The 19,009-nt window shown below is 39.5% G+C and overlaps 1 protein-coding gene across 1 annotated transcript in view; it reads left to right on the top strand.

Annotated features, from left to right (window-relative positions):
* KMT2E (lysine methyltransferase 2E (inactive)) overlaps positions 1-18,992 on the top strand; it is a 62,028-nt gene extending 43,036 nt beyond the window's left edge. The window contains 14 exon segments of the mRNA XM_032996201.2: positions 451-549; positions 2,437-2,601; positions 3,615-3,923; positions 5,977-6,231; positions 6,400-6,544; positions 7,293-7,546; positions 7,691-7,747; positions 9,311-9,874; positions 13,019-13,320; positions 15,256-15,344; positions 15,446-15,565; positions 15,724-15,815; positions 16,705-17,691; positions 17,693-18,992. Of these exon segments, the coding sequence (XP_032852092.2) occupies positions 451-549; positions 2,437-2,601; positions 3,615-3,923; positions 5,977-6,231; positions 6,400-6,544; positions 7,293-7,546; positions 7,691-7,747; positions 9,311-9,874; positions 13,019-13,320; positions 15,256-15,344; positions 15,446-15,565; positions 15,724-15,815; positions 16,705-17,691; positions 17,693-18,220 (3,966 nt within the window). The 3' untranslated portion in view covers positions 18,221-18,992.
* Positions 18,993-19,009: the final 17 nt, after the last annotated feature.

Here is a 19,009-nt window from a genome sequence, read left to right as displayed (position 1 = left end):
AACTTTTTTTTAATGTGAAATACACAGTTTGTAATTGTTTAATTATAAAGTGACTAGGTCAGGGGCCAGTGTTAGTGCCCTAAAGTTTTTATTGATGTGGAGGTTTCATTCTGATTTTTTTTTTTTTCTTTTTTTTTTAATTATTGGTTGGTGGGGGTGTGAGAGTGGGGAGGGAACCCCAAAATTTTAGTAAGATCAGTATGCTAAAGTAAAAAGATACAGATGTGTCTAAGCTCAGAATGAAAAAGATCTAGTCAGGTGATTATATTTACAGGTTTATACAAGGGTACAAGTGGATATTAGGGTGTTTTTTTAAAATCCTTGTCTTGATTTATTGGGTCAGTTACTTTTGATGTAGTGGTCTGAGGATTTTCGTTGTGTAGCTTTTAGTTTTTCCCTAGCTTGCAAGAGTAGTAGAGCTTCTGTAAAGCAGTCACTTCCATCTTTCAGGAGCCAGATTTTATTGATGATATAGAAGAAAAAACACCCATTAGCAATGAAGTAGAAATGGAATCAGAGGAGCAGATTGCAGAAAGGAAAAGAAAGATGGTAAGTTGGGAAGCAAGTAGCTGCCTAAAGATGTCACTAAGGCTTAGTGACACCTGCTCTTCCTGTGCTAATTACTGTCTTTTTGTAGGCTTGTAGATTCTGAGTGTATATCAAGTCGGATCCTTACATGAACTTCAATTTAAAATGCAAGGCTTGTTATTTGAGAGATTTCATCTGGATCGATCATTGCTCTCTGACAAAAATCTGCATTTATCTTCAAATGTATATAATTCTTACTGCCTTTGAAAAGACATTATAGAAATCATCTAGGTTTTACTTTCTTTGCTCTATATTATTGCTTGATATTTGTAATGGCCAGTTTTATAGGTAGTATTGGAAGTCAGGATTTTTGCCTGACATTATTTTTTTTTGTACTCCCAGCGTATAAAATGTCAGAAATCTTGATTTTTTTCAGAGGTTAATAGAATATTGCTATGCAAACTGGCATTTTAAAATGTGCTTTTTTTTGTTGTTGTTAGGCATTCAAAATGTGTGATACTTGAAACCACTAGTTAAATCAAAATCTTGGCCAAGTTGTATAATGCAATACTAACATTTGGAACTTTAATTTTATTGTTTGTGCTCACAGAACTTCTGATAAGTGAGGTTCAGGGTGGCACCAAAACTATCTGCATCTGCCTGGACCTTAGAAAAGCAAGGGGGGCTGGGGTATACATTCCTTTTGGTCAGTATTTCCTACAGCTGTCAGTAGCAAAATCGATGAGACTTAAAGTTTATTAGGCATCAGAAAGCAAAATCTGCACAAGTAACATGTAGGTTTTAATATGAAATCTGAAGAATGACAGCATGAGCTCTAAACGAGAGTGTCTTGCTATGCTTTTGAGGATTGATTCTCATCAAACACTGTTGTATTGGTTTTGCTCCAGAGGATGCACGGGCTTTTTTTTTTTTTTTTTTTTTTTTGGTTGGATGGTTGTTTTGTTTTGTTTTGTTTTTTGGAACTCTACATTTGTATTCTTACTAAAGCAAAGCTCTCTGTGAAACTTACAGCAGAGTTTCTGTAGTAATTAAAGATGCAATTATTACTCTAGCTCCACTATGAGGATTGCAAATAACTGCAAATTTGCCTGTATTTTACCAAGCAGAGCCAGGTTCAGTGGCAAAACAAAATTGGGTTCCTCACTCACTCATATGAGCAGTATAGTGGCAGATATCAGCAAAACAATATAAACACGTTATTGCTATCAGTGCACTGTTGAGCTGCAGGTATTCATAAAAAGTAGTTTGTGATAGAAGCCCCCAGTACTGCCACCTCTGTATTGTTTTAAGCAGAGCTCTGTGCAGGTGAAGGGATCTGCTTCTGTACAGCACTAGAACCTGAATTACCTATAAACAGAAGATTTAGATTCTCTCTGTGACTTAATGTTATCTTATTTTGAAATGGTGATTCTTGGATATTGATTGTGTGTTTTGGTGTAGTTTGTGACACTTGGAAAATTTGGTCAGAGGGTAATGGAGCGTTTTGTTGTTGCTTCATAGATGTATTAGTATTTCATATCTTCCCAGTTACTAGTGTTTCATTGTGTTTAAATACTGTACGTGCAAGTAAGTGGCTCAGAGCTATGTGTCCTTCTTATGCTCAGAGGCCAATGATTCACTAGTAAATTACCATTTTTAGCAAGTTCTTAAATCCAAAGCAGGACTCTCTTATTTGCCAGGGTTGATAGGAACGCAAGCCTTTCTTCAGAAGTCTATAATAATTGCAGTTATTGTAACTTCTCCATTTCCTCTGAGCTTCTGCTGAAATGCATCTCTGTCAGTATATACTGAACTTGTTCTGAAGTATTTAAAAAAAAAAATTGTTTATGCATTTACATATGTGAAAGATGAGTGAAACTTCATCATGAGTATTATTAAATCCATCAGACGAGAGAAGAACGGAAAATGGAAGCTATCCTGCAAGCTTTCGCCAGACTAGAAAAAAGAGAAAAAAGAAGAGAACAGGCTTTGGAAAGAATCAGTACAGCAAAAACTGAGGTTAAATCAGAATGCAAGGAAGCACAGATTCTCAATGATGCTGAATTTATTCAGGTAGTTATCTGGAACTTTATTTTAAAGCTAGCTTTTAACATGGCATATTTTATTGGTTTGGAAGTTGAGCTGCACTTTGTATGAATTCCTCTCTTCTCCCCTTCCTGTTCCCTCCCCCCCTTCAAATATATTTGACCAAAATATCTCTGTAGTTCTTTGACATTATATTATGTTAGCACCTGATATTTTTTTTTTTCAAGAAAACGTATACAATTTATTTATGAGAAATTTCAGTTACATTAGTTTATGCAAATATGCACACACACCCCAGCTACATATAATTCACTCTTTCATTTTTTGAAGTTCAGGATAGGAGGTGCGTGCCAATGCTGACTTCAGCCACAGGAGGTGGCTTTCCTCAGGCATCCTCTATAACCAGTGGAGAACAACCTGCTTCTTCAGTGGGTTATTCAGGAACAGATACTTTCATTTCTTTTAAAGGAATTATTAAGGTGTAGGTTTTTCTCTTAAGTTCTTGCAGATAATACTTAGTATGTCATAAACAGTTTTTTACTCTGTTGTTGCCGGGTGCTGGTATGCTGCTTACCTTGCAAATACTCCTAGAGATTCTCAGTTGAGGTTAATTTCTTGGTAATTTCTGTCAGCATGCTGTTGTCACCTTTTATGACAGCGCTAAACATTTAATAAACTATGAACTACAAAAAGGATATTGGACTGAAAGACATCATGATTTAGGCAGCTCGTTTCTAGCTTATGGATGAAGGAAGGTGGTGTGGCAGTTCTTATACAAATCTTTGGTGATCTGACCAGTGACTGGTGTGTGTGAATACTCTGCCAGTGATATGTCAGGTGTTTGGGAGGAAAACACAGAAAACTTTATAGTTTGCCTTGAAGGATTGAAATACTATCTCTGAAGTATTTAGTTCTAACAAAAATGAGATGGAGGCTTTTTGGACCTATAGAGGAAGGGGGAACTGACATTTTGGTTTAAGATAGATACACAGCTTTACATGTGCATGCAATCTGTTTACTAGACTTTTATTCTGTACCAGGAACCAGCAAAAGAAGAAACTGCCACCAAGCCTACCCCAGCCAAAGTTAATAGAGCTAAGCAGAGAAAAAGCTTCTCAAGGAGTAGAACTCACATTGGACAACAACGTAGACGGCACAGAACTGTCAGCATGTGTTCAGATATCCAGCCATCTTCTCCTGACGTAGAAGTAACTTCACAACATAATGAAACTGAGAATGCTGCATTGGTAGCTGAGCCTGAAACAGAAACTGTTGTTACAGAAATGGTTACTGAAACGGAAGCTCCAGCACTTAATAAATGCCCTACTAAGTATCCTAAAACAAAGAAGGTATGTCTCCTATGGGGTGGGAAAAAGAGGATGGATTTTAGACTGCTGCCTGAGTATGCAACTGTACATATAGATTTTTTTTTTTTTTTTTAATTGACTCATTTTTTAAAAAACTCACCATTGCATAGCCACTTACTGGTAATAAAGATTAAAAAAAAGGTACATGTAATGTCCATTGGTAGATGTTATTTTGGATTTTAAGTGACTTCCAAAATACATCTTTCAGAACAATTTTGAAACAAATGTTTTCTAAGGGAAGTACTTTCTAAATGGGCTGAAGTCATATATATAACCAGAACGTAATTAAAGCTGGTGGAGGGGGGGAAAGAAAAAATAAAAGTTGCTTTTCCTTCCTTTGTTCATCATATGATTTAAAAGGTATTTTAGTGGTCACAGAGTATCTCAAAGGAAATCATTAACTTCCAGTACTTCTGAGATGGCCTCTCTGAAGTGAATGGATTCAAACACTCAGAATTTATTTGCAAGCTTGGAGGGAAGATTCTTCACACTCTAGTGATTTGTATTTACATTTTTTTATTGCAAAAAAGCTTGAAAAAAATCCACAATACTTAAAGACACCCCCGAAAAAATCTTAAATCTGCAAGTGTGAATAAAGCAGTAAAACTTTCTGCTTTAAAATTCTACAACTGCATTAAGAAGTGAATTTTTTCTAGTGTGATTTAGATGATGTTCTGAAAATTTTACTCATTGGAGGGGAAGGGTGAAGAAGTTACAGGTTGAAACTTTTGGTCATATAAACAATAACAGTTTCAAGATGGTTTTATCTTAAATCCCCAAACATACTTAACTTTCTTTCAAAAAGCACGAGTCATCCTGTAACACTGCTTATTGCATCACTATTAAATTTTTGCCAGAGAGGAGATTGGAATCTTCCTTTTTTTTGCATGTTGCGTAGCAAAAAATAAGATAGTCGAGAAGTCTGAATTTTACTGCCCTTTCTTGCTGTTTCATAGTATTAAGAATAAATATTTGTGAAGTGCCTCGTTGCGTTGTACCGAGTGTACCCTAAGTGAGGAGAAAGTCCTGCTTTAAAAAAGAATTAACAAATATAAATAGGTTTGTAAAAGACAAGCAACTTAAATCCATTATAATAACTGTGTTAAAGCCTGAATATATGAACGATATTTAATACTCTATTTTTGCATGTCCTTAGTTTTGTTGAACCATTGTAAAATTGAGGAGGTTACTTTCTCTATTAATAGGAACTAAAATCCACTGACAGATTTTTCAAAAACACTGGACTAGCTAGGAGAGAATACCCTTCTTTGACAAGTGTGCATTAGTAAATGTGTTGTAATTTAATACAGCTACAGTAGTGAAGTGTTCAAGGTGTCTGCCTGGTATGCTGGCAGAAGCACAGTCCTGACAGTATGGAAATCTGATGAGGAGTTTACTTAACTTTGTTCTATTAATGTTACACTATTTCCCCTCAGCTTAGGTGCTCAAGGACAAGTTTAAAATTTGCCTTGGAATTCTGTTACTAAATACACATCATAAATACAGTTGATCTGGGTACGTGTATAGTACATTCAGTGAGAATTAAATACAAAACAACAAAATGTTAGTTAACTTGAAACCATACACCCCACCCCACCCCCTCAAAAAAAACCAAACCAAAACAAAACAAAAAAACCCCAAACAAACTCCAAAAACCCCCACAAAAAAACCCCAAACAAACAAAAACAAAACAAAAAAAAAAAACAAAAACAAAAAAAAAAAAAAAAAAAAAAACAAGCAAACAAACAAAAACACCCTACAACAAAAAACTTAAAACCCTCAAAACTTTGGTATGTAGAGCAAACATGTGCTCTGCATGGAAACACATATAATACATAAAAAAATGCTGTCCCCATTATTTCATTAAAACTGTTCTCATTCTTACCCTGTATATTCTTAAGCTTGCAGCCTGGAAATTAGCTGTTTTCTGGTTTGTGCAACAGTTGATTAGGTGAATAATTAGATGAAAATTTCTAAAAGCCACTGATAAAAACACTCCTAAAACACTAATTTTTTTTTTTCTCTTTCTGTTTAGCACTTGGTCAGTGAATGGTTAAGTGAAAAGAGTGATAAAACAGGGAAGCCTACAGACAGTCTATCAGAAAGGCCTCTACGCATAACTACCGACCCTGAAGTTCTGGCTACTCAACTGAATTCTTTACCAGGTCTTACTTACAGTCCACATGTATATTCAACTCCAAAGCACTATATTCGTTTTACTTCACCATTCCTTTCAGAAAAGAGGAGAAAAAAAGAACCTGTGGAAAACATTACTGGCTCTTGTAAGAAGGTAATGCTTCCCTTCATTATGGTTCCCCATCCCATATTAAGTCTTTATTTGTTACCATGAATTCAGGCAGAAAAAAAAAATGTTGGAAAACCAATTTTGTCACATGTAAGGCATTTTGAAATGTTTACGAAGCTATGAAGTCACTGATTTGAACTTGTTTTATTTCAGCGTTGGTTGAAACAGGCTTTAGAAGAAGAAAATTCAACAATGATCGATAGATTTAATTCACCATCACAAGAGAGATCTAGAAGTCCAGCCATCAATGGAGAAAATAAAAGTCCATTGTTACTGAATGACAGCTGTTCCTTAACAGGTAAAGCTTTTACTAACACAGTACATAAGAGCTATGTCAAAGTAGTTAGATGTGGAGGACCATTTTTTTTTCAGTGATGAGTGAATAAAAGTTCCAGGGGTATTTGCACTGTTACCTCATATTTTCTTTGAAAGAAGTGCTTAGTTGCATAGTGGTTGGGATTTTTTTCCCCTTTTAATGTACAACTGATAACTAGATAAGTAACCACCATATCTCATAGTGCTTAGTCAATTACAGACTAAGGTTTTTGACTATGAGTATTAAGAAGTTAATTATAAATTCTTTTTCCATGCTGTTCTCTATATTCAGAATTCTTTTAAATTCAGTGTGCCTGTGTTGCATACAGAGAAGCTGCGTAGTATTGTAGGCATAATACAGAATGAGAACATGTTAAAACTAAAGATGCTTCTGTAAGGATGTGGAGCGTATCAGATGATTCCTGTGTGCAGACCTGAACTCGGAATTTCCATGTTTTAGCTGAACAGTCCTAAAAAAATACATAGAAGTTGACTTTCCCCTTTTCAGGAAACACAGACAGTTCTCTCATCATGCTAGCACACAAATTTTAGTTACTGATACATCTGTAGGCTGTTAAGAGTTCATCTTTCAGGAAGCCTGCCCTGAAGGGAATTTTTGTAATCTTACTAATCTTTTAAATGTAGAGTTCATAATTTCATTAGGTACTTAAAACAACTGTGATTATTTTTATCAAGATCTCTTCTAGCTTTTTTCCTAACTTTACACACAGATCTAACCACACCACTGAAAAAACGAAGACTGTATCAGCTGTTGGAGTCTGCATTCTCAGAAACCTCCACACCTACTCCTTCTCCGTATGCCACACCAACTCACGCTGACATCACTGCCTCCGAGCCATCGTTGTTTGCTACTCCTCCCAGGGTGAAAACAGAAGATGAAGCTTGTCGAAATGGTTACAAACCCATATATTCCCCAGTTACTCCTGTAACTCCATGTATACATGGAAATACCATGCACTTTGAGGTGAGATTTATAATGAATTTCAGTGCGTTCACAGAATGTGCTTAGACACTGGTGTAAATTGGTATTTGTCCTCCTGCTACAAGGAGGTGTTTTATATTTCTCCAGGATAAAAAATTGATTTGGAATTTTTTCTTACTTATTTAGAATATTTCCTCACCTGACAGTTCCCCAGAAATAAAAAGGCGAGCTTACAGTCAAGAGGTAAGGATACTTGCCAAAAACTGCAAATGGTATCTTGCTTTCACCTGGCTGCACTGCTCTTAGTAAATGCTTTTCACCAGCCATTGCAAGTTTCCTGGAATGTAAAGGGTAACTTCCCTACAGGTGTTATTGCATATTAATGTATATTTCCACTTTACCTGCTTCATATTCTATTTTAAAATTGTTTCTCTTCCTTCTTTATCACTGAAAAAATCCTCATGACTGTCATAAAAAGGAGTAACTACCGCAATTTTTAGATAAGAATCACTTGTGCTGTTCAGGCAGTAGTTAGATTTAAATGAACATTTCTCCCTGTTACCAACATCTCTTGATTGTTTTTGTTGAGCCTAATTACACCCAGAATGAGAGAGCAGAGCAGAAAGGTAATAAATGGGTTTAGGTGGATTAGTTGAGGAGCACCAGGTGCTGTTGGACTGTTGCAGCCCGGGGCTGGATGTGTCTGGCTATGAGGCTGAGGCTGGTGGCCAAGCTGCCTGGCTCTGAGGGACGAGAGCTTCCACAGGGACACTTCTGCCCAGCACCGGGGTGTGAAGAAACATCCCACTGCAACGCGGAGCTTGAATTGGATGTGGGAACTATACAGTTTGTGTAAAGGTATTGAACTGTAAACTTAACGGCACCTAAAAGGAATAGGTAAAAATAAGTAACAATAAAAAGATTTGGTGGGTTATACTAATGGAGACTTTCACTTCTGGCAAGTTGTGTAAGTGAATGATCCGAATACTTTCCCCTGGGAGTTAAGCACATAAATGTGGTGTGGTGTTTTGTTTTGTTTTGGTTTTTTTTTTTTTTTAAGTCAAAATCTAAACAAATCCTGAAATACACAAAATTTTTCATACAACCATAGCTGTTGACTGAATTTAACAATTACTTCTAAACTATTCTGTGTATTTCAATGTTTATCTGACTTGAAAAGAGGGGTTTTACTTTGTAAAAATAATTTGAAAAGGATTCATGAAAACCTTAAACCATGTTGGTTTAGAAAAGCTGCTTCCAGCCATGGGTAGGTGCTGGGTTTTCATGGTTAATACAATTTTAAGTAGTACAAAAGAAATTTTTATAACTTAAGTCATTTTTCTTCCCTCTACAGAGTCCTGTTTTTAATACTGTCTCAAAATTGGAGAGTGTCTCAGAAAAGGGCTGGTTTTTTTGTTTTGGTTTATTTTTTTTTTTCGTTGTTCTCGAAAGAAGTCTTTTGATGCTGAGGATGCCTTTTATGTTGAATTGAAGCAAGTGCTTCATAACTTCTGGCCAGGGACTTACTCCTGTTGAAGCTCCTCCCCTTCCTCTGCCAGTGATAAATAAAACCTGGCATTTAAAAGTTTATTGTGAGTTTGGTTAATGTGCATTTTATTAAAATGTTGTTAGCTAATACATGGCAATAGTAGAAATAAGTGTCTGGCTGTAGAACTGTTTTTTAAAAATAGATAAATTCATGGTACTGGAAGGCCTTTAATCCTGCTTAGTCACAACAAAATGTCAGAATAGTTGCAGTTTTGTTGGAGTGTGGAAAAACAGTTGATATGCTTTTTCTTCATGCAGGGATATGACAGAGCATCGATTCTAGCACTGAATTCTTTCAGAAATTCCAACCTGACAGAAATGGGCTTGCAAGAAATAAAGACTATTGGATATTCCAGTCCAAGGAATAGGACTGATGTCACACGGCAGTGCACTGGAGAAATGGAATCTGTGTCAGACCTCCAGCTGGGACTCGAAGTAATTGAGCAAAGTGCACTGCATAAAAACCTGGAAGCCCCCACACATGATAGGACTGATTCAAACAGCCAATTAGAAACTGCTCATTGTGGACGGGGCACAATTTATTCTTCCTGGGTAAAAAGTCCCGACAGGACAGGTGTAAATTTCTCAATGAATTCTAATTTGAGGGACTTGACTCCTTCACATCAGTTGGAGGTAGGAGGTGGATTCAGAATAAGCGAGTCAAAGTGCCTGATTCAAGACGATGCTAGAGGCATGTTCATGGAAGCATCTGTTTTTTGTACTTCAGAAGATGGAATTGCATCTGGCTTTGGAAGGACTGTCAATAACGACAACTTGATGGATGGAAATTGCACACCCCAGAATCCTCCACAGAAGAAAAAGGTTATAATTTTAAGAATCATTTGGTCTGTCTTACATAGCCTGCTAATGATATTTCTATAACAGAAAGAACCATAATATAATAAAAAACAACTGATGGCTCACCTTTAGATACTACAATGTGGGAGACGTTATTCAGGGGAAATAACGAAGAGCAAAGAGTAAAGCTGCATACACACATTAGTAAATTTATTTTTTTTAAGTAATAGATAAAAATTCACTTTTATTTCATGAGTCTTAAATGAATTGCTCAATAAATAATTGCTTTTCAGTTTTAAAAATGGCTGCTTATGCCAAGTATTACAACATTCTGTTATATAGAATATATACCAGCATCATACAGATGATACACTTGTTATGAATTCGTGAACATTTGTTATGAATTACTGCAAGAAGTTGCACTAACAGATTTATGGTATTGAGACTTTAAAATTACAATTTTTATATAGTTAAGGTATCTTGGTTTCACTGTTAGAACTACATAGAAATCCTTAGTTCCAAGAAATCTTTTTCTTTGCTATTTTTTTTCTTTTATAAAATACAGTGTGTGAAAAATAAGCACAGTTTAAATTTGCTACTTTCATGAAACTGTTCTTGTGGGTAAGTTTTGTGGTCACGGGTAACTCAAACCAGAATTGGCGATTACTCTGCATCACTGTCCTTCACTTCACCTTACTGTCAGGTTACACTCCCTCTGCTCCTCGTGGAAATGACAAACTTGGAGAGCAATACTCTCCAATGCAGCAGATGGCCAGTTGTCTCACAGCAGACTGTAGTGATCTTTCTTGTTTGAAAGATGTGATTTATTTTCTTTATGGAAGTAATGATCGGGGGTCTGGGGGCATAGTCTGCGTGTGTACATGCATGCACAACAGGGTGTTGGGCTTTTTAGTCCCCTTGCACCCCCCTGTACATGCCTCCTCCCCAGTGCTCTGGGGGCACCCTGCTAGGGAGCACTCATCATTCTTCCTTCAGAAGTTCTCTGTCAGCTGGATTTTTGTTTACTTTGCTTCAAACTAAGACACAACTGAAGCAAGATGGTAGGAGCTCTGTTCTTACCTGGTCCTGACCCTGAGAATTTTACAGATTCCATGTGTATAACTGTAGACCTGCTGTTTCATCAAAGCCAAAAACAAACAAAAAAAAAAAAAAAAAAAAACAAACAAACAACCCACAAAAACAAAACAAAACCAAAAAAAAGACAAAAAACCAAACAAACAAAAAACACAAACAAACAAAACAAAACAAAACAAAACAAAGACAAAAAAACAAAAAACAGACAAAAACAAAACAAACACAAAACCAAAACATTAAGAAGCCACTGTAGCTTCATTCTTCTTTGAAGGTTAATTTTATTTTTTTTTTTCCCCAAATCTCAGCAACACTCAGTGCTTCAGTAGCCCTCCCACCTTTCTCTTGCTGACAAGGATTGTTTCATGTTGTTACTGCCGAGGGCTTACGCTGTGCTAATGCCCAAAGGAAAAAAGGTGTGGCTTCCCCCTGACATCCCCTCGGATTCCTTTCCAACAATCTCAATTTGAAAAAACAGCCAGAGAAAATTGTATGTGTACCCCTGAAAGAATGGGGTTTGGGCTTTCCAAGGACACAAAAAAAAAAAGTAACTTTTTACAGTGTAAAAAGGAGGGGGGGGCAATCTCATCTAAGGAGGTGAGAATTCAGGAATTGTGTAGGAGAGTAATAAAAGCCTTTCACTACGGTCAGACAATACACGAATGTCCTTGTGCAGTTGTTAAAGGAGGTTTTGCCGAATTTCAACATTTCTGTGGGCATTTGCTCCTCTGTTTCACTGTTGCACAAGTTCATCCCATTTCAATACGGTCCTGTACATTGTGGCCACACTGCATAGGTTTCATCCAGTCTTAATGTTTAAGCTTTCTTTAAAGCAGTGTTCTTCAAGGGATCCCAGTTATGTGATGTGGAAATAATACAGATTGTTGGAAAGCAAGATCAGTTCTTAACCTAACCTGAACTTTCTTTTATGAAAAATCAGATATTTTAAACTGTTTTTACCCTGACACATAGATGAGTCTTTAACGGATAGATCTGTTTGAAAGCAAGCAAACAAAAAACAGACAGGACTGCAAACAAAGTAGGCTGCCCTGGGTTTTCTCTCTGTGTAGAAATGGATGTCCATTTTTATTCAAGAATAAGCCAGTTAAACCTGAATTTTTTTTCATTATTGCTCTTTAGTTTCTTCTTTTGGATGCTATATGATTCAGAGTAGGCTGTTGATAACTAGAAGAAAAGATTTAAAGACATTAAATCTAATTTCCACCAAACTAGTGTCACTAATGAATAAAGTAGGTTTTATGGTTGATATTTCTGCTTCAAATACTGAAGATACATAGGAATAACATTTGAAAATTTAAACTGTTTTCTATTTGATGGAAACTTCTGCGTAGTGATATTTATATACTATATTTAAAGTAGAAACTACTTTTCCCTTCACCTGTCACTGGTTTTTGGTAATAAACTTTACTTGGAATTTAGCTTTAAAATACTTTCTTCATCAGTCTCTCTTAGAGTGCAGTAAAGACAGGAATTCAAAATAAACTTTAATTCTTTTACCGGTTTAAGTTGCAAGTAGTTTATGTTAAGCGAAACACATGAAGAGCTTAAGAGAATCCTTTGATATATGCAGTAGAGTGAAACAGGAGCATGGTGGGTTTTTCATGAGGGAGTCAGACTGAGAGCAGGATGTGACATCTCTTAATATTAGCTTTACTATATCAGTATACTCTTACTAATGCTGCAGTTCCAGGAAAAACTGTGAAGTCCCTTGTAGCTTCAACCAACAGTATGACTTCAGCAGCAAACCTTGTGCTGCATCATCTTCTGCTCCTTCCCTGAGGCAGAATGCTTACTTCTCTTGGCAGGAGCTTTTTTTTTTTTTTTTTTTTTTAAACATCGTCCTTACAGTCATTGGTAGCTCAGTACTCTGTAAATTCACTGCAGATGTGGTGAAATACCTTCAATTAATCTATCCCCATTTTCTTTTAGAACCAAGTGAATGGTATGTCTTACTGAAAGAAAGCATTTAATTGAAACTGTGAGAAAGGAAACAAGTAAACTTCCCTTCTAATGTTTATTTGTTTGTTGTTGTTTGTTTTTTTTTCTCCTCCCTAGGTATCTTTATTAGAATACCGTAAGAGACAACGAGAAGCTAGAAAAAGTGGCTCAAAGACAGAAAACTTCCCCCTGGTTACTGTGTCTCCTCATGCTGCTGGTGGAGGAAATACAAGTAGTAACAATGGTGCTAATGATGGGTATAACAACAGTGGTGAAAACGGGGAGCAAACGGAGAACGCTGCAAGCCTACCTGTACCACTGCCAACTACTGTCTATAATGCAGCTCCAGAAGACATTGGCAACAACTGTGCAATTAAGGAATCTTCTTCCAGTGAGAAGAATGAACCAGAAGTTCAGTGGTAAGCCACAACAGTCCAGGAGTAAAATGCTGAAGAATTATTATGCACTTAACTTGAAGTCTTTTCTACTTGAAATCTAGTTTTTCTTGATAAGAGTGCAGTTGCAGATGACTGACTGAAACCTTTCTTTCAGATTAGTGGAGTTGTTTTACCTCTTTCCTCAGAAAGTTAGCAAGTACCACACAAAGAATATATGAAAAACTACCCATAAGATACTGGTTAACTTATTTTCATTCTGCTTTGCTTTTTTGTTTTCAAAGAGCAAATTAGGTATCGGTTTGGGCAAGACAAGTTGCCTGGTTCTGTAGATTATAAAATTGCGTAGGTAAATGATAGTTACAGATCTGTAGAAAATGGCATGGGGGAGTAGGAGCTCTCCTGCCACGTTGCACAGGTTGGGCCGCGTGCGCTTGCGCAGGAGAGAGCAGCAGCAGGACGGAGAGGCTGCTGCGATGGTTGGGAGAGCTTTGAGTCTGACTCTTACAGCGCCTCAGCTCTGCACTCATGTCCTTGCATCGCCGCTGCTTTGTCCGTGGGCCAAAGAGAGTATTTTTCATCTTAAATCTCAAAACCTTTTAGAGCTACTATAGGGGAGAAGGGTGGAACAGGAGAATGATCTATACTGATTGAGCAAAAGCTTCTAGAAGACTTTAGGAAGTGTGTTTTTCAGGAATCTGTCTGGGATGTGTTTGTGGTGTTTGCTGTAGTTGTAAGTGCGATGTGCAGGGCTGCACGCGGGCTGCCTGACGGTTCCTTCCCCTCAGGTAGAGAGTATGTGGGGATACTTGCATCGTTGTTTTATGGTCATTCGATGGTTCCTCTCTGTGCAGACAGTGTGCGCTGTTGGGTGCTGCAACCAAAAATCCTGGGTAGAGATACGGAGTGAAGGGGGATGAGATAGAACATCTTCAGCCTGTGTAAATGCTGCGCAACCTTTGGTAGCCGTAAGGTAGACAGTCAGCTGTGGTGGTGCCGTCGCCAGAATGCTACTAGCACAAAATAAACCCTGCAGATGTTTCTTAGGCTGTAGCGAAGGCCTAAGGTGGTGGGGACGAACGTGGGCTGAGGAGTTGAACATCCTTCTGCTCAGATGCTCCAGCTATTCCTGAGCAGAAGGATTTTGTAGAGCAAATTGAAGGGAGAACGTAAGTGCAGTCTTCAGAGTTTCACTGGAAAGGGGCTGTTAGTTCACTGTGCAGGAAGTAGTGTACTATATTGTAAGCAAAGAATGTGGAATCAGGCTAAACAGGGAGGACTTTATTTGTACATTTTTGCAGTAATCCTGCAGACAACACAGATTTATTTTAGTACAACAGTATTGTAGAGTAATGCCGGATGTTCTTGCCTGAAAGAAAATGGGAGTTTTGTAGAGTACTGTAATTTATTTTCTTCTTGATTAGGTTGTGATTGTCAGATGCAATTGATTATAAGAAAAGTTACAAATTGACAGTCATACCCACTGTCTGGCAAGTTACATGTAGAAGCTTAAAGACATATTTGTAGTTACGCAGTAGTTTACAACTATGGATCTACTACTAAAGAGCAAATTCTTGAAGAAAGAAAAATACTACTTCCAGCAGTAGCTGCAACCTTTATTTTTTGAAGTGCAGGTTTTTTTTTATTTTTTTTTGTTTTTCCCCACTGTTCGGAAAAAAAAAAAGGGGAAAAAACCCTAAACCACCAGATCTACAGATGTTCCCGTAATAAGAGTTGTCAATTTGTATAAGGTTGCAGGAAATCTGTATACTTAAAGTGGGAGAAAATAGATACAAGATATTTAAGGAATGTGATTTGTTAGTACAGCCAGTTATCTGGCTCTGCATGCAGTCAACACTAACCGTTCTCTGACCCTGTATTTGCATATACATTGTCCTGAACTTGGTCAGTGGGTGTACCTCCTCCTAAATTCATTCAAAACCCATTTCTTTCTTCCAGGACTGCATCAACCTCTGTGGAACAAGTGAGAGAGCGAAGTTATCAGAGAGCTTTACTTCTCAGCGATCATAGGAAAGACAAGGATAGTGGTGAGTTGATTTGTCACGTTGAAGGTAGAGAAATCTAACCAGCTCCCCCGCGGGAGTCCGTCATCTTTCTAATGTGATGTTTGGGTCTGCTTCGTCTGTAGGGGGAGAGACACCTTGTAGCCCATGCTCACCGTCTCATGTTCAGTCTCCACCTTCATCTCATTCAAATCTCATTTCCCAGTTGCAGCTTAAAGTCCCTTCTTTCACTGAATTTATGGAAGGTCAGTAAGCAGATGACCTTGTATGACACTTGACATGTTGAATAATCTCTTACAACAACTTTAACAGCTCTTATAAAGTCAAATATAAAGTGCTTAGTGATCTTTGCAAAAGATTTGCTTTTCCCACTTTTATATTTATCTCTGCTTTATGTCTGTAGAGCCTGATCCTGAAAATCCAGAGCCTACTTCTGAATGTCCGTCCCCAGATACTTCACAAAAGACTTGTAAGAGTCCGTCAAAAGCAAGCAAGGTAATGCCCAGTGTGTGCAGGTGCCTGTTAGCACATGCACGTGTTGTATCATGTGCATATGAGCACACTCGTGCATCTTTGAGTTCTCTTTAAAAAAAATGTCAGTCTCATGATTTACTACTTGGGTGTCTGTGCAATCATATAACATGCAGGTAAGCATTTGTAAGAGCGTTTGTGGTAGTCCATGCACAATAAAAAGTTGGTTTATGTTCTGTTCTTCCGGTAGCTGTACCTCTTAGTGTATGATCTTAGGTTCTGTAGGCACAGAAGAGATTGTATCGGTGGGTTGGGTATCCCTGCAGTTCTGCAGTGAATGCTGAAGAACTGGCACTCGGAACTGGCGGCAGTAATGTGATTTCCGTACTGCGTACCCTAAGAGGCGTCGGCTCTCTCCGTGGCAGGGCTTGGCACTGTTTCAGAGGCCGATGTGTGCCCGTACAGTATTAAATGAAGGAATTCAGGTTGTAGTGTTTAGTCTGTTTGCCTTGCACTATGCCAGCTGCAAATGTTGGATCACTCGAAAGATGGCTTTATTTTTGTAAATGGTCTTGTCTGGAATTGTTTTTCAGACTTAGAAATCTAAAACTTTAACGAAGGACAGATTCTGACTTTGACCTGGTGGGTCGTATTTCTGTTACCTCTCTAAACTACACTTGCTAGTCTTTGACTTTGATTGGCAACATGCTTGCTTGAAACAGTGTCTTGCTAAGTTTAAGCTTTCTGTTGTCGCTGGGTTTCATATACCAGATATACATCCTGTGCCTCAACACTTTTTTTTTTTTTCACCATCACAGGGAGCAAACAGTATTCTGAGGAGTTCTTTTTGTTCAAACTCGTGCAGTTGACTATTCTGAATGTTTTGCACTGACTGAGTTTCTTTTCCTTCCAGCCCTCTTCACCGAGTCCTGTAGTTTCAACGCAGTCACTTGGGAAAACACCCACAAAACCAGATTCGCACTGGGAAACTGCCGCTAACGCACCCGAGGCCGAATGTGCGAACCATCCGAAACCTGAGCTGCAGCAAAAGCAGCTGACAAACAACGTCCAAGCACTTTCAAAAAATCACCCATCTCAGTCCCACCTGCGCAGTTCTGCCGAGCAACTTGCCCATTCCCAGAAGTTGCCTTCTGCACCTTTGAAGCTGCATTGCCCCCCTTCGCCTCACGTGGAAAACCCCCCCAAGCCCTCCACGCCCCACGCGCCGGTGCAGCACGGTTACCTCTCGCCAAAGCCCCCCTCGCAGCAGCTGGGATCTCCCTACAGACCTCACCACCCGCAGTCGCCGCAAGTGGCAGCGCCCCAGAGGGAAACACACCGCAACTTCTACCCGGCAGCACCGGCCCTCCAGCCCAGCACTCAGCAGCCGGCCAGCGCCCCCCTCTTCCCTCAGACAACTTCAGGACAATCTTCAGCTTCTTACAGCCAGTTTAACCAACAGAACCTGAACAGCAACGCACCACCTCCCCCGCCGCCCCCACCCCCCTCTTCTACTTACTACCCAAGCCAGCAGCCCTCTGGAAACTTTCAGAGTTACAGCCAGCTGAAGGGCAGCATCCCCCCCCAGACTGTATTCTCCTCTGGACCAACCCCAGCACTTCCCGGCCCGGCGGCTCAGCAGGGGGGGCCGGGGCACCACGTCCCTGCGGGGCATTTCCTGCCCTCTCCCAGCCCCGGGATCCATCACCAGGCGGCGGCGGCCGCTGCTCCTCCTCCGCCCCCGCCGCCCCCGGCCCCGGGCCCCCACCTGGTGCAGCAGCAGAGCTCCCATCAGCAGCACCCTGTAGCACACGTCGTCGGGCCGGTTCACGCCGTGGCAGTAGCTCCCGGATCGCACCTCCATTCGCAGGCTGCTGGGCACCACCTGCCCCCCCCGCCGCCCCCCCCCCGGCCCCCTGCCGCACCACCAGCCCCCCCACCCTGCCCCTGGACACCAAGGTTTGCAAGCACAGCACCAGCACGTCGTCAGCTCCGCGCCGCCGCCCCCGCCGCCCCCCCCCTCCGGCGTCCTGGGCTCGGGGCACCACCCTGCATCAGCACAAGGGTTGCACCACCCCTCCCATCAAGGACCCCCCCATTTTCCTTCGAACGCTCACACGAGCGTCTCCTCCTACTCCTCCCCGGCCCCGCATCACACGACCCTGGGACCTGGCCCTCAACATCAGCCTGCTGGAACGGGACCTCACTGCCCCCTGCCCGGTCAGGGCCCCCATATCCAACCTCAAGGACCAAACAGCATCGCGACCCCCCCGGCCCCGGGGTTCTGCCCTCACCCCGGCTCCGTGGCGCTCCCCCACGCCGTGCAGGGGCCACAGCAGGCGTCGCCCGTGCCCGGACAGATCCCCCTCCACAGAGCACAGGTGCCGCCCACCTTTCAGAACAATTACCATGGGTCAGGGTGGCATTAGAACGGACCCTCGACTTCTAAACATTTTTAAAATGTTCTGTAATATAAACTGTATATTTCATATGTACCTGTTGGAGGTACTTTTTAAAGCTTGTACATGATACTTTGTATAAAAGCAAACACCAGTGCTCTCTCATTGTATTCTTTCCATTTTTTGCTTTTTAAAATTCCTGAAAATGTGCTGTTAAGCCAGTATTAGGTATTTCTTTTTATTTTGTAAGTGAACATTCCAGCTGTTTTTTCTGGCAGTAGGTTTGATGCTGCATAATCTTTAAAATTTTATTGTTGCAGTTAAATTCATTTTAGTGAATGTTTTATATATTACTTTTATACATATGTAATTAAATAAGTACACAGGCTAAGTGATGGCACTAACTTTTTTTTTTTCTTTTTTCATTTTCTTCTGTCAACAGTTCTTTGTGTGCATAGAGATAGGAAACAATGCAATACAAATTTTTATAGTTTTGGTGTGGACATGGCTTTTTGTTTCATCAGTTATTTGCAGAAATTGTAATTTAATGTATAGACTGTTTCTAATGTCTCTGACAAGTGCTGTAAATACTGTATTTCTTTTGCTTGTAAAATTGCTTAAAGCTTCTTTCATTTGATATAGTATTGTATATAATAAGTCTCTTTTGCAAAAAAAAAAAAGTGTGATCTTTGTGAAAGTAGTACAGTATATGATCTTTAAATTTTTTTTAATATACTGTCACATTGCAGCACTGGTTGGGCATTTTAATTCATGTTAATAAATCACAATTATGTCAGTTTTACCTACTTGTCCTGGAAG

Source organism: Tyto alba, unplaced genomic scaffold (assembly GCF_018691265.1).
Source record: "Tyto alba isolate M040663 unplaced genomic scaffold, T.alba_DEE_v4.0 Super-Scaffold_2, whole genome shotgun sequence".
In the NCBI taxonomy this organism is placed as follows: Eukaryota; Metazoa; Chordata; class Aves; order Strigiformes; family Tytonidae; genus Tyto; species Tyto alba.
Note: the sequence above shows the minus strand (reverse complement) of the source record. Positions and strands in the feature narration are given on the sequence as shown.